This window comes from Polypterus senegalus, chromosome 12 (assembly GCF_016835505.1).
Source record: "Polypterus senegalus isolate Bchr_013 chromosome 12, ASM1683550v1, whole genome shotgun sequence".
NCBI lineage: Eukaryota > Metazoa > Chordata > Cladistia > Polypteriformes > Polypteridae > Polypterus > Polypterus senegalus.
This window is the reverse complement of record NC_053165.1, coordinates 153332052-153347875: the sequence shown is the minus strand read 5'-3', so window position 1 is coordinate 153347875 and position 15824 is coordinate 153332052. Positions and strand designations below refer to the sequence as shown.

General features: G+C 45.2%; 1 protein-coding gene across 1 annotated transcript in view; it reads left to right on the top strand.

The window, feature by feature from the left end:
• The window catches only part of fbn1 (fibrillin 1), a 260794-nt gene that overhangs the window by 148664 nt on the left and 96306 nt on the right, over positions 1-15824 (top strand). The window contains exons 18-24 of the mRNA XM_039771381.1: positions 3950-4003; positions 5960-6085; positions 6168-6293; positions 9675-9794; positions 11794-11931; positions 13851-13901; positions 14706-14831. Coding sequence (XP_039627315.1) covers positions 3950-4003; positions 5960-6085; positions 6168-6293; positions 9675-9794; positions 11794-11931; positions 13851-13901; positions 14706-14831 — 741 coding nt within the window. The remainder of the gene's footprint in view (positions 1-3949; positions 4004-5959; positions 6086-6167; positions 6294-9674; positions 9795-11793; positions 11932-13850; positions 13902-14705; positions 14832-15824) is intronic.

Genomic DNA, 15824 nt, shown 5'->3' with positions numbered 1-15824 from the left:
CGCACTGGGGGCTGAAATCACAGGAGAATAGGAGAGGGAGGACAGACAGACAGACTCTGTCTGTGGTTTGGGTGACTGCAGGGAATCCTACTGCCACTAGGGGGGCTCCTCAGGGGTACCTGCAGTCCTTTGAGCGCTGGCCGGGTAACCTGCAATGAGCAGTGAGGGCTTACCCGGACTCTGGCATTTAAGGCCCCTGCAGTCAGTATACAGGGGGTCTTAGAGTTTGCTAAGTGACTAGGCCAATGAAGGAGGCTAGAGGGTCAAAAGACCGTCCAGAAGGCCTTAGTTTTTATTACTGTTAAGCCCCTGTGTGCTTATGGGGAGCCATTTTGAATGTCTACCTGTTTGGGGTAATAAAACCCTCTTCCTTTGTCACTTCTGTTCTTATTTTGGTGGTCATTTGGGTTCGGGGAGGAAGCATGTGTGCCACCTATAGTATAGAGTAAAGGAAAAGGGTCTTACTGAGACCGAATTCTATGGAGGGGACTGGTCAGACAGATCGACCCCACAAAGAAGTGAGAAGCGGTGAAGAGGAAGATGAAGTTTGATTTGAGGGTACTGAAGCAGTGATGTGTCCTCCCCTGTTTAACTTGTACAAATTTTACCCTATGATTCTTCCTGAATCCCCCATCCATCGCTACTCCCCAGCTGTATAGCACGTAAGCCCCTTCTAAACCAACTTTGCCCTTTCTACTCTGCACCCCACCCTGCGTTCACAGAAGGCTAAATGGCAGCCCTTCGTCCTGATTTCCCTGACCCACCAAATGGATGTGATTTCCTTGAAATCCCTTTGGTATGACCTGGGCACCTCACTTTTTATCAATAAATCGAGCAGTGGCACATCATCTGTGTCCCTTTGGCACCGAAAGGCACCCACATTTTGATGCGTTTCGTGTTCTCAAAGGCAAGAAAAGACGTGCATCCACCATCGAGAGAGTCGCATTGCGTTTCATGGAAGGAAGCTCAGCCATCTGAAATCTCCAAGATGGACTCCTCCTTGACAACACTCAGATTTCAATCTGCCACCTTGTCCCTAAGGGTGCCCCTCTAAGTAATTCTCGAGAAGTAGAAATGAGGCGACTTTTCTTACGCTTGCCTTCAAGACGTTATTGGCCCATGCTGTCCGTACCCCACTGACCCATCAGGGGCTTCGTGGTAGAGCTGCTCAAGAGCGCTGAATTCCCTGGTGTACACCTGGCAGTTGACTTCACTTGGTCAATAAGGACCACCGGCATCCTCAAGAAGGTGCAGCAGCAGCATCTCCACTTCTTTGAAGAAGACACACAGAGAGCGCTCTGACCAGCTGCATTGCTGTTTTTAAAGAGTACAGAGGAGAGGAGAGTGGTCCTCATGGAGTGGGGGTCATCAGTGGAGACCCTCAGGGGTCTATCCCTGGATGATTACTTTTTTCTGATTCATGTTAGTGACATTGGTTCTGGTGTAGTTAACAAACTTGTCAAATTTGCAGATGACACTAAAATTGAAGGGATTGGCGGACTCTGAAGGGGGCAGCAGAAAGAATTCAAAATGACCAGGACCACCTTCAGAGCTGGACAATGGAGTTTAATGTTAGAAAAGTGTAAAGTTCTACACACGGGCAGCAGGAACATCAATTAGAAATACAAGACGGGAGACACAGAGCTACAGGAAGCGACCTCTGAAAAAAATGTAAGGGTGTATGTTGATGCAACGTCTTCATCGACTAAGCAATGAGCAAAAGCAAATAAAAGGGCAAAAAAAAAGTTTATATCATAAAAAATGTTGAATTTAAGTCAAGGCACATTACACTCACACTATATGATGCACTGCTATGACCACACCTGGAATTCTGTGTGCACATCTGGTCACCACACTACACGAAAGACATAGCAGCACATGAAGCTGTGCAGAGGAGAGCAGTCCAGGTGCATCATGGGACTTAAGGACATGACCTACAGGGACAGACTCAGAGAATTGAACCTGTTTAGTGTCAAGCAGAGGAAACTGAGTGGGGACCTCATCAAGATCTTCAAAATCCTCAAAGCCGTTGATAAAGTAGAAAGTTAAAGGTGAAATAACATCTGTGGACCTTAAAGGGAAGTGCAGTTAGAATTGAAGCAAGAACAAGTTGTGGGACTCTGGAACAAACTACCGAGCCATGGAGTTGAAGCAGAAACCTTGAGAAACATTAAGGAGAATCTGGATGAGATACTGTGGGACAGCTGAGCTATGAGCTAAACAAACGGACTTGATGGACTGAGTGGTCTCCTCTCGTTTGTCAAATTTCTTATGCTTGTTTTTTTTGGGAAGTGCAGTGTCTCCGACCACAAGGTCCTACAACGGGTAGCGAACACTGCGGAAAAGATTATTGGGTCCTCTCGGCCCTCCATGGCAGACATCTTTGTAAAGCGTTGTATCTGCAAAGCATTGTGAAGGACCTCTGTCACCCACCCCGATGGTCTCTTTGCCCCATTTTCAGCTGGCAGAAGGTACTGTGACATCTGAATCAGTTCTACCAGGTTCTATAAGACCTTCTACCCCTTGACTGTCCAGACCCTGAACTCTGTGCTGCTCCCCCTGCCCCTCAGATCTGCTCCTGGTAGGGAGTTTACATGCAGGATGCTCATTACGCTTGTCCTTACCGTTGTTTTAATTATTACCGTATATACTCGCATTTAAGTTCTCCCACGTATAAGTCAGGGTTTGATTTTACTGTATAATTTCTGGTATTTTATAAATTGAATCCGGAAAACTCACGCTATTGGTCCAAGAGATTATGATATGCTAACACCCACTTGAGAGAGTAGCCAAGGAGCACACAGACTTTTATTTCTATATATTGTGCCTACGTGACCACACGGTGATACCCAAACTATTCCAAAGCGACGTTTGCACTGTTTTGTGTTTTTTGTATCTCACACCCTCATACACCTTTATCGTAAGAGCATCCCTTATCTACGATCAGAAGAAAATATGAAGCTGGTTTTAAATTAAAAGTCGTTGAAGTAGCAAAAGAAATTGGTAAATATGCTGCTGCAACAAAATTCGATGCGTCTGAGAAACTGATGCGAGACTGGAGGAGGCAAGAAGATGTAAAAAATAAATTAAGTGTCGTATTTTTGAACAGGTGAATAAGTCGGGGTCAGATTTTATAATCGGTTTTTCAGGTTTCAAGACACAACTTATACGTGAGCATATGCGGTAATTTTATTTAGTAATTATTTATGTCTTACTGTCTATTCACTTACCTATTATTTATTTATCTGTTATAGTGCAGTATTGTTCTTTAGCTGTCTTGCAGCCGTCCTGTTTCTTTGTGTGTGTGGTGCATTCTGGTCCTGTTTCTTTGTGTGTGTGGTGCATTCTGGTCCTGTTTCTTCATCCCACTGTATGCTGCAATGCGCTGTATGGATGTCATGACCATAAAGCTGCTTGACTCGACTCAACTCAACATGAATTGTAGAAATGAATTTGTCAATTGTACTTTTCAAATTTGTAAGACCATCCCTGGTTCACCAAAAAGTACATTTTAGTGGTGGGGTTAGGGGGATCCACCCCCATATACTGTCAGGATTGTTGCAAAAAGGGAAAACTGCTTATTAGCGAGACGAGTGGTCTCTTCGGACCGAGTCATACCAGTGACTGCTGTAAAAGATGGCTGGTGTGCTTATATAGCGGAGTGGAAGGAAGAGGCGGGTCGTCGGTGTGAGGAAGGGAAGTGACATCACCCAGGGGTGTGGTCCGAAGCCAGAAGGGGAAGTGGGGCTGGTTTTACTTGTTCCTGCAAGGAAGAAGAAAAGGTATAAGTGCAGATGACTAGCCCCATTTACAGACCTTTCTGCTGCTGTCCCCGATGAGCACGTATGTGACACTGGTGACTGGTAGAATGAGGCCCGACTGTAATATCTACCATGCGTGTGCTGCTCATGGCTAATTTTCATATCCATGTTTTTTTTTTTGTCATTAGGTGAATTCCTGGCTCTTTGTCCTCACGGAGTTGGCCGTTCATCTACCGGAGAAGGTAACAATCACAGCTTTTGCTTACTGAACTCTGCTCATGGGTATTTTTTAATAAACTTTTAATAATAATATTAGATAATAATTCAAGTTTCTGGGAGCACTATGGGTTTGCGACTCACATTGGGATGGCCTCTTATCTTCGTCTTATGTGGGTTTACACAAAGGGTGTCTACAGTGCACTTGACGGTCACCCGCCATGGCGTCTCATTGTTGGGAGATCTTTGCTGGGTGAAAGCTCATTTGCGAATTGGGATGTGGCCGATGGGTGTTTTTCGTTTTCCTTCCCTGCATGGCCAGCTGGCTCCATCTCCAGAACATTCCGATTCCTTTCACTTCACCCCCTCCTTCAGATAAGTCTAACGATCGCACACCCGCCACCTAACACTCTAGGTGTCTACAGTCACCGTCACGTCTGTTCATCTCTCCAGCTGCACGAAACAACTTGGCTCCCACTAGATGGATTTTGTTGAGGTCTCGCACACTTGTTCTTCATGGATAGATATCAGGAAAGTTCAGATTTCCTTGGCGTCCGTGAAATATAAATCCCACTGAACTTGTCCACCTTAGAACAGAAGGACATTCTGTGCAGCTTCAGTGACGGTTTACGTTCTCAGATTCACCCTGAGAGAGGTCACTTTTGTCTCGTATATTTTGGATGGTTTCCTCCTTTTACTCGTCCGATAGCCACTCTGGAGGGCAAAACTTTACAAGTTAGTGAAACAGCAGGAGAGTCGCGCGGGCAGCGGGAGCTTCTGCCCAATGGCTGCCTATAGGAGTGACGTCCGTCACTCCATTTCACTCGTCCCTGCTGCTTGATGTCACATCGGGTAAATTACGAGGTGTAAGAAAACACAGGACAAGTCACAAAGAGTTGGGGACCCACCCCGTATACTGAGAAGTCAATTTGAGACTGTTGGGGTCCCAAATTGGGACTGACCGACAGGCAAAATGGCAGGCTTTAATAACAGGGAGACAGGAAGAGTGAGTTTGCAAGGAAAAAGGAAGTGGCATGAGGTTATCTCTGGGTGCCAGGAAGTGATGTCATCGAGGAGGGCCGGAAGTGAGGTCAGGAATGAGCATTTGATGTTTAGGTGGTCTTTTCTTCAGAAGTTCTGCAGAAAGAGGAGAAGAGGCATTAACCCTCGGTGCCAACCCCTGGTCTTGCGCCCTTTGAAACCCTTTGACGGCCTCCCAAGCGCACGTGTGTGACAGAAGGTAAACCAGAACGTCAAGGCAATTTGAAAAATGATGCGGTAACCTCAACGAACAGAACCTGATGCAATAAAACACGTTTGCAATGGCTTCTGGGTGGTTCCACACTCTGCTGTTAGTTTAGTTGAAGCCAAGGTCAAACAAATATGGACGCTCCAATGTGGGATGGCACCAGAGTTTAACCACGTGCCATACTGAGATTTGTTTCAGGCCAATTCACCTTGAAGGCATACCACCTGTGTTTCACAACAGGTCTGAATGTCTGAATCAATGTCTGAATTGTGTGATTTGTAACTTTAAACTGTAGAGCCGAGAAACAGCTCCTGGTCCCAAACATTAGGGTGGGCACTGTAGCCATTGAAGGAAAGTTGTTTTCATGTATCTGCTTATTGTCAGTCAGTCATTATCCAACCCGCTGAATCCTAACACAGGTCACAGGGGTCTGCTGGAGCCAATCCCAGCCAGCACAGGGCACAAGGCAGGAACAAACCCCTGGGCAGGGCGCACGCACACACACACACACACTCACACACCAAGCACACACTAGGGACGATTTAGGATCGCCAATGCACCTAACCTGCATGTCTTTGGACCCACGCAGACACGGGGAGAACATACAAACTCCACGCAGGGAGGACCCGGGAAGCAAACCCAGGTCTCCTTACTGCGAGGCAGCAGCGCTACCCACTGCGCCACCGTGCCGCCCTCTGCTTATTGTAATGTCTTTATTTTTTTCTTGCTATAGATATAAATGAGTGCCTCCTGGACCCTGACATCTGCCAATATGGAGTCTGTGAAAACTTAATTGGCTCCTACCGGTGCAAGTGCAACCCAGGATATGAAGTGGACTATACTGGAAAAACCTGCACTGGTACTTCATGAGCGCCTGGTCTGCGTCTCTCTCGTTATCGAAGTGAGGTTGTATTCTAATGTCGTCTTTTCTTTTCCTTTAGATATCGACGAGTGCAGTTTGCGTAGTCAACTGTGTGACAACGGGCTCTGCAGAAACACGCCTGGAAGTTACAGTTGCTCCTGTCAGAAGGGCTACGTATTCAAACCGGAGACCGAAGTCTGCGAAGGTAAATGTTGTGAAAAACCGACGAGGCACGGGAGCGAGCGACACCTCCGTTTAGTTACGACTACTGCAACTGTGGCATTAATGATGCGATACGAGGACAGGAGGTGGTCTCTAAGATGCCCTGATATCTTGTCACATACAGGAAAGAAATCTGAAAAAGTGCAACTGAAATGTGCCCCCACCTCTGGGGTATTTGATGCCCTCATGAATGAATGCAGAATTCCTTGCCAGCCTGAACCCCCTCCACTTCTGCTGCTCGCCATTAGTCACGTGCTGTACACGCGGACCAAACATGTGAACGCCTGCCATATAAGTCACTACCTATTGTTGTGTTGAACAATTCTTATTCATTTTTGGTGGACTTCCCCTGTGCTGATTTTAAGTAAAGTTTATATCTATTCTGAGGTTTTAGAATTCAAGCATTTCATTTAGTCAGCAACACATTTTGAGAAAAATAGGGCTGCCATTTTGTGAGTCCTGTCGTCAGGGTGTGGCTCACATGTAGGGGGTGTGGTCACCGGGGTCGTGACATTTGATGTCATCGTTGTAATAGGTTAACCATCTAAAGGCCATTTCTCATCTGAGTTTGCGGATAAACTCCTGTGTGTTTATGTGTGAATCCTTTAATAATAATAATAATAATAAAAATAATTCTTTCCATTTGCATAGCGCTTCAGTGAGTGGGGTAGACACTTCAAGCACCATTAAAGTGTTGCACCCACTTGGATGATACGACGGCAGCCATTTTTGTGCCAGTACACTCACCACACATAAGCTGTTAGGTGGTCAAAGAGTGAGAGAAAAAGACAATTAAAGATGGGGGTGGGGGGTGATTGGGGGGCCTGAATGACTAGGCCATGGTGGGCAATTTAACCAGGACATCAGGATGCCCCCTACTCTTTATTAAAGATTCCCTGGGATCTTTAATGACCACCTTCAGTCTCATGTGAAGGACAGCACCATTTTTACAGCACGGTGTCCCTGTCACTGCGCTGGGCCATTGGGATCCGCATTCAGTCCAACAACAACAACATTTATTTCTAGAACACGTTTTCATGCAAATGATGGAGCTCAAAGTGCTTTGCAAGATGAAAAAAGAAAAATATAAAAATAAGGTTAGGCAATAGTAGGTAACAAAGAATAAAGTAAAGTCCAATGGCCAGGAGGACAGAAAAAAAAAAAGAAAATTCCATAGGGCTGGAGAAAGAAACAAAATCTGCAGGGGTTTTGAAGGCCACGAGACCACCCGGCCCCCACTGGGCATTCTACCTAACATCAATGATCAAAATCAGTCCTTATGATTTACAAGCTTCACATGTGGACTTCTGGCCTTCAATCCATCAATGTAGGGATGGCAAGGTGCCCTGATCAGGTTCTGGTGGCACAGATCGGCATCACAGAAAACTGGAAAAATAACAGCAGAGAAAGTAGGGGTTAGTACGGATTGCAGAGCCGTGATAGAAATGATAAATCAACGCATAAACAGAATATCAGAGTTATATGAAAATGAAGCTATGAGAAAGCCATGTTAAAATAAAGTGTTTTTTGCAGTTTTTTAGAGTGCTCCGCCATATTAGCCTGGCGAATTCCTATCGGACAGCAATTCCAAATTTTAGGTGCATAGCAGCAGAAGGCCGCCTCACCACTTCTTTTTAGTTTAGCTCTTGGAATTCTAAGCAGACCCTCATATGAAGATCTGAGAGGTGACGGGCATACTGAAATATAAGATGGAGCAGATTATTGAAGGCTTTGTAAGCCATGAGGAGTATTTCAAAATCAGTTCTGAATGGCACAGGTAACCAGTGTAGTGACATCAGGGTAAGCGCCCCCTACTGGCCTCACCAACACCTCTGCCAGCAGCAACCCAAGCTTTTCCTTGCAAACCAAGTAGAGTGGATCCTTGGGTCACGACCGTAATTTGTTACAAAATTCTGGTTGCAACCCGATTTGGTTGTGACCTGAAGTAATTTCCCCCCATATGTTAATATAATTAATCCGTTCTGGACTGTACGAGCTGTATGTAAATATATTTTTTTAAAATAGTTAATTATACCATAGAATGCACAGCGTCATAGTAAACTAAATGTAAAAACATTGAATAACGCTGAGAAATCCTTGAACAGAGAAAAGTAACATTGCAAGAGTTCACGCTACAGCCTTACGAACCACTCGCTGTAAACACTTTTTTTTCATGAGTTTTAAGCACAGGGAAAAAATGAAGATTTGAAAAATCCAGAATTTTTACAAAAACTAACCATAAACAACCAAAAAAAAACTAACCTTGAATGAGTCGAGTTCTGGCATGACGGAAGTGAGGAGGAACTGAGTGGAGAGGAGGTTACAGTTTTGAGGTAAAGTCTGTGATGATGCGGGTTCGCTGCATGTTCCCATCTCGCTCGTCGGTAATGTTACAATGGAGCAAGGGGATGGTGCAAAAAGTGCCAAGTACCAATAAATAAATGATCCCATAAAAACAGAAGTGAAGTGGAGGTTAAAATCCAATAGAAAAAAGTCTTCATTAAATACAACGAGGTTAAAACAATGCTGGAAGCAGTCTCTTTAAAAACGAGCCCAGTGCATTCGTTAACTGGTGACTCCCGCTGCCTTCTCGGCCCTACGCGGCCAGCCATCCTTCTTCTGGTCACTCCATCTCCTTGATCGCTCAGCTGGAGCGACCACTTCCTTTTGCCCCACTGAGTGTCAGTCAAACAGATGCAAATGTTTGGCAAACTTTTCGGTCGGAACCCGGCTTTTATGTGTTCAGAGACGTTCGGAACCCGAGGTTCCACTGTACTGACTGGGCCTGAACGTGCTTAGCTTCAGGTGAATGAGCTCTTCTGAAGTGCAGGTGGCCTTCCTTGAAGGACTTCCTGGCTTGAGATCTCTGCTCTTGATATTTGGTAACTCAAATTGAGATTAGTGATTTGTCGCCGTATTGGATTGACTTTTGCTTATGGATTTGGCTCGCTCTCTCTGACTGGGTTTCACCTCCTGATCCTTTTCATTAAAAATCCTTATCCTCTCATCCTGAGGCGTGAAATGTGACAATGGTGACGCCATAGAAGACAGAGCGCATGTTTGTCTTGGGGCGTCTACTCACTTACTGTACATGTATAATGAGCACTATGGAAATGTCTGCTACTGAGTTAGAGATGTGCCTCGAGCCTTCTTGTTGAAAGGACACACTGGAGGAACATCATCAGGCGTTCCAGTTATCTTCTGTCATTGGAGCCGCTAATGAGCAAATGGCTTTATGTGTCACTGTTTTCAATGACTTTATAGGACTTGCTGTCCTTTGCTTTTGGGCGATTTGTCCGCCATGGTAATGGAGAACAATCTCTTAGAAGTTGTGCAATAAGCCCCATTTCTGCTTCCTTCCTAGACATCAATGAGTGCGAGTCTAATCCCTGCGTCAATGCGGACTGTAAGAACACCCCCGGCTCGTTTTTTTGTGAATGTGCCCTGGGGAGCACGCTGGATGAATCCAAAACTGTTTGCGTTGGTAAGTATTGGTAAGACGTCATCATTCATTTTAGCTCTCCGGGTATTCCTTCCGTAATCCATTCTAAACGGGCACCGACCACAGACTAGGACTAGGTGATCCCCATTCAATAAATAAGAAGATCCTTAGAGTAAAAAATGGTGTGGTTGTGCATAGTCATTGATCACCTTGAGACAAATACTGCAGAGAAGATAAGTGACCACCTCCATCCGGCCATCGTCTTGATTATAGGGGGTGGCGCAGGGAAACGGGACATTTTGGAACAAGGGTTCGGTGATCCTGGGGTGTCGGCAGTTGTTTGGGCCCAATGCCATCTTGTTTAGAAGCCCTTGCCATTAGTTATAATGGAGCAGTGGAGTGGTGCGCAACGAGCATTCGCTGTGAGAGCCTTTTATAAGAGTGGTGATAGTGGGACCGCTGCACAAAAGGGAATTACCAGTTAGGACATCATAATCGTGTCCCGTCTGCTCATTCAATTACAACATGGGTGTGTCATTTCAAGGAATCGGGTTCAGCCTTACAAAAGAAGTCCCCAGGTGGAGCCACTTCACGTGACTGCCCGACAATCGATGGCAGCTATTCGACGATTGTTTGAAAGGTGCGTCATTTCACGCAACGGTGACATTCCATGGCCTCCGAGATCCCCAGATCTCACTGTTTATATTTTCATTTTTCTGTGGGGACATCTTAAAAGCCAAATGTGTACCGCACACATCCTGCAACCATCGCTGAACTAAACAGGAGGATTGAAGAGGAAATCGCTGGCATTCCTCCCGACATGTTACGTCCACACCAGGCTGTCAGAATGTGTGCGGAGAAATGGGCAACACCTTCAGGAAGTTTTCTTCAAAACAGAAAATGAATATTGATTATCATCATTAATTGCATATCCTGTACAATATATTTCATCATGTGTTTCCTCGTGCATTGAACGTCGTTTGAAAATTTTCTGTTTCCCTGTGCCACCCTGAGAATTGCATTGAAAGTAATGCCACTCGGGTCAGAACTCAACATGAGGCACGAGCAGCTACACACACACATAATCTACAACATGGTACTCTTCAAAATAGTCTCCGCCAGTGGCGATGCGTTTGCGCCACCTTTGAACCCACTTGTCAAATCCACTTTGGAAAATTTTATTTGGGTAACCCCTTATATCTTCTTCCATTTCTCTGGAATCATCAAAGCGCCCACCTTGAAGGCTTTTCTTCTGCCCGAACAAATGAAAGTCTGAGGGTGTCAGATTGGGGTCTGCGAGGAGGACGTGGCACCACTGACCATCTCATTTGTACAAGAAGCTTTGATGTTGACCAAAGGGGGGGGGTATGGGGGGGCTGATACACCACCCGATAAACCACCTGGATTGGGACCCCATGGCAGCCATGTAACCCTAACCTATTTATTTATTTATATGTGTAGTTGGGTGGGGTTCGGTGAGGTTGATGTGAATAAGTTTGTATTTTTTAGGGTGTCTGTACCAGTGCAAATTGTCCCTTGTGGACGCTCAACCTCAAGTAACCCTAACTACACTAGAAGAGTGTGAGGTTTGTGACGGTGGCTGGAGTGCCAATCCTGTCACCAGCCCCCCAGGTTTTTCCTGTAAATTGGGGGACCTCCTTGCAGGGCTGGCTGCAGATCAACGTCATATTCAGGACGGAGCGATTGCAGGCTAAGGGCCTTGGGGTCGTTCATTATCGTGGTGTAGCTGCATTGCACGCAGCTCTTTCTGTGGTCTTTTTTCTTATGACTTTCTTTATTGTCCTGACATTTTTGATGAATTTAGCACGTATCAATGAGAATGCAAGATCGCCCCCTGTTGTTCAGTACATCTGTATATTGTTACCTTTTAATACTTGTGATGAAGTATAGATATGGAGCGGACATCTTCCAAATCAAGTGTTAGATTCATGGAGAGCATTCTGTATAAAATGTACGTCTGAAGCCAAGAGTCGGTGCCCGCTAAATATTAAAACTTTTGCATGTTTTCCTTTCATCTTAGAAACCAGCAAAGGGACCTGCTGGCTGAAGATCAGCAATGGCCGATGTGAGATTAACATCAACGGAGAGACGCTCAGGTCTCATTGCTGTTCCACTGTGGGGGCGGCCTGGGGAAGCCCTTGTACGCCGTGTGTACCAGGTGAGACTTTGGCAGTGCTCAGCACCCTCATTCTGTAGCTTAATTGTCCCAGTTATGGTAATCCCAGTGCCCGCTGTACCCTTACCGTCCAGTTTTATACGACAGCAGTGAAACCCAGCATGGTGCTCCACGGCCGTAGCCCCCCCAATTCAATACCCGGCATGTTGCACATTTGGAGATCGCTCTTGTTGTGAAAGCTCTTATCTGAGTGGCTGTGGCTTTTCTGTCAGCTTGAAGTGCTTAATGCCAATCTCTCTGAGATTTAACATTACTGTCACTGTTTATCGCCAAATTCTCTCATACATATTAAAGATTGTAATGTGTTAAACATTCACCACCACACTCATACCAACCTCATAATAGCTTAGATTGCCACTGTAATGTTTTGTCAAACAGCAAATTAACCTCCAGACCAGGCCTGCATGCTGCATATGTTGAGTTATGGCCACAAAATTTACTGTTTGGAGGAACAGGCTGTTTGTATTAACAAGCATGTGAGCCTAATAAAGAGGGCATTGAGAAAATCTGCATATAGTAATAGCAATATACTGTATTACGCTATATATATATATATAAGTGTCTGGTGGACAGACTTCAAGGAGCCATGAAAATAGTTGTGGCACTAGCTGGTGTACCCAATTTAATTGCAGGCACCATGCCATAAACAGAAGCAACACAAAGGGCAAAGTGGTGCACTAGGCACAAGGAGTAAATAATCAAAGTGCACACAAGTCAGTGGGATCTCCTTCTCCATTGCCTGCTGGGTCTAGACTGGAATGAGCTGCCATCCTCTGGGGACTGCCCGTGTTTATTGTGCCCTGACTGGAAGGGGCGGAGCCTTTTCAAGACTGAAGGCGGGGCCCTAAGCTTCTTCCTTGGGTTGCCTCTGACAACTGAGGGTAAAAAAGAAGACACTGTTAGAGACAGCACCCCCTCTCATTCTGAGGTGGTACTGCTTACTTTGTTCAACAATTTATATAAATAAATGCTTATATTTATATTTTGAATATGAGAGTCTGTGGGGCGGCACGGTGGCACAGTGGTAGCGCTGCTTCCTCGCAGTTAGGAGACCCAGGTTCGTGTCCCGGGTCCTCCCTGTGTGGAGTTTGCATGTTCTCCCCGTGTCTGCGTGGGTTTCCTCCGGGCACTCCGGTTTCCTCCCACAGTCCAAAGACATGCAGGTTAGGTGGATTGGCGATTCTAAATTGGCCCTAGTGTGTGCTTGGTGTTTATGTGTGTCCTGTGGTGGGTTGGCACCCTGCCCGGGATTGGTTCCTGCCTTATGCCCTGTGTTGGCTGGGATTGGCTCCAGCAGACAGATAGATAGCCCGTGACCCTGTGTTCGGATTTAGCGGGTTGGAAAATGGATGGATGGATATGAGAGTCTGTGTCTGTTTCTCAGTAGCGCTGCAGATCTACTGACTGCATGTGCAATGTGAAATGCTACACTAATGCACCAGAGGGAAACTAAATGTTATAAAAATAGGAGTGGATTAGTGCTCAGGCCCAACTTGCTAACACTGTTGTGTTACCTGACAGGAACCCTATAGGCAGGAAGCTATAGGAACCCCAATGGCTGTTGACTGTCTTGTACATTTTGCCCTGTGTTGACGTTTGCGACACTCTCCACCTGTCTTAAACTAGTATTACATAATCAAATAATTTAATTTACAGTGAGTCTACAAATATAATTAGTTGTATAGTATAATACATACTATACTATAATATAGTATGTTGGACTTTACTACCAGAAGACCAGAGGTGAGTTCTGCCTGTCTGAGCCACAAATTAACTTTCTGGGTGTGTCTCATAAAACACCTCTGAGTGGGTTTTGAGCTCCTGACCATTTCATGAATCAGCTGTAGTGGGAAAGTTTAGGGTGAATGTCACCGAGACGCATAACGTGTTGTTTATTTCAGACCCGTACTGCAGAAGAGGCTTTGCAAGAGTCAAAGGGACAACATGCCAAGGTAGGACTTTCATTTGACCTCCAGTGTGTCAGTCTGTCTGTCATTAATATAGTGCCTTTCATATCTATCTATCTATCTATCTATCTATCTATCTATCTATCTATCTATCTATCATATAGTGCCTTTAAGATCTATCTATCTATCTATCTATCTATCTATCTATCTATCTATCTATCTATCTATCTATCTATCTATCTATCATATTGTGCCTTTCACATCTATCTATCTATCTATCTATCTATCTATCTATCTATCTATCTATCTATCTATCTATCTATCTATCTATCTATCTATCATATAGTGCCTTTCATATCTATCTATCTATCTATCTATCTATCTATCTATCTATCTATCTATCTGTCTATCTATCATATTGTGCCTTTAAGATCTATCTATCTATCTATCTATCTATCTATCTATCTATCTATCTATCTATCTATCTATCTATCTATCTATCAAATTGTGCCTTTCACATCTATCTATCTATCTATCTATCTATCTATCTATCTATCAAATTGTGCCTTTCACATCTATCTATCTATCTATCATATAGTGCCTTTAAGATCTATCTATCTATCTATCTATCTATCTATCTATCTATCTATCTATCTATCTAATTCCTTTTCCTTTCTCGTTTCACGATGTACACGACTTTCCATGAGCCTTTGGCGTCACCGAGCGCAGACTTTCTAGAGGGCGTCTGTACTGCCTGATAATTAAACAAAGGCCGGAAGTCATTGAGAGCTGAACAATGGCGTCTGACTTGTTAAACACAACATTTCTGATCTGCTTTTCTTTGGACAGATGTCAATGAATGTGAAGTATTTCCTGACATCTGCACCAATGGGCGATGTGAAAATACGGATGGCTCCTTCATTTGTCGATGTCTTCCTGGAATGACTCTGGATAGCACCGGGAGGGTCTGTATCGGTACGTATTTATGTAATCATCGTGTAGATTTTTTGGTCTTACCGTTCAGTTTATTTTTTCTCTACATTAGTTGAACTCTACAGAGCAAACCACAAACACACGGCCGTGCTCAGGTTTGATTTGGAGCCTCCCTTTAAACATGACAGTCCTAAACTGATGATGGATTCCCACGCTGACCCCTGTCCACCACCAGAAGTGCCTGCAGTGGGCACATGAGCGACAGAACTGGCCTGCAGAGCAATGGAAGGAGGTGGCCTGGCCCGATGGGTGACATTTTCTTGTAGATTATGTAGACGACTGGGAGCGTGACCATCATTGACCTGGAGAGGAGATGGCAGCAGGATGCATTCTGGGAATTAGGCAGGCCGGCGGAGGCAGTGTGATGCTCTTCACGATGTTCTGCTGGGCACCCTTGGGTCCTGGCATTCATGTGGATGTCACTTTGACAAGTACCGCTTTCATAGGTGGTTCACCCCTTCATGGCATTGGTGTTCCCCTGATGGCAGTGGCCTCTTTCAGAATTGTAATGCGCTTTGCCACACTGGAGGAACCTGACCAAGAGTTCAAGGTGTTGACTTGGCTTCCCAGTTCCGCAGACCTGCTGCTAACGTTGTGGTGCGGATACCACAGGACACCTTCAGAGGTCTAGTGGAGTCCATGCACGGGGGTTTCCCCCACCACATTAGGCAGGTACTTTTGTCGATGTTGTGGCTGACGGGAGTCTGTCCATCCACTCATTGTCACTGCAGTGGCTGTTGTTTTGTACTCCAGGCTAGTGACAAACTCGACCTCCAGCTAACGCGCAGCCCATATGAGAACAATTAAAGCTTAGGCAATCGAGGGTGCCGCTCATGACTGGAAACAGGATGCCGTGATTACTGTGTTGAGAAATGGTCTCGGTGGCTCGTGTGAAGTGGCACGCAGTGCACACTGATCAGCCCTAACATTTCTTCAAAGGGAATTCTGCACCACAAGGCAGCAAACCCATAAAGA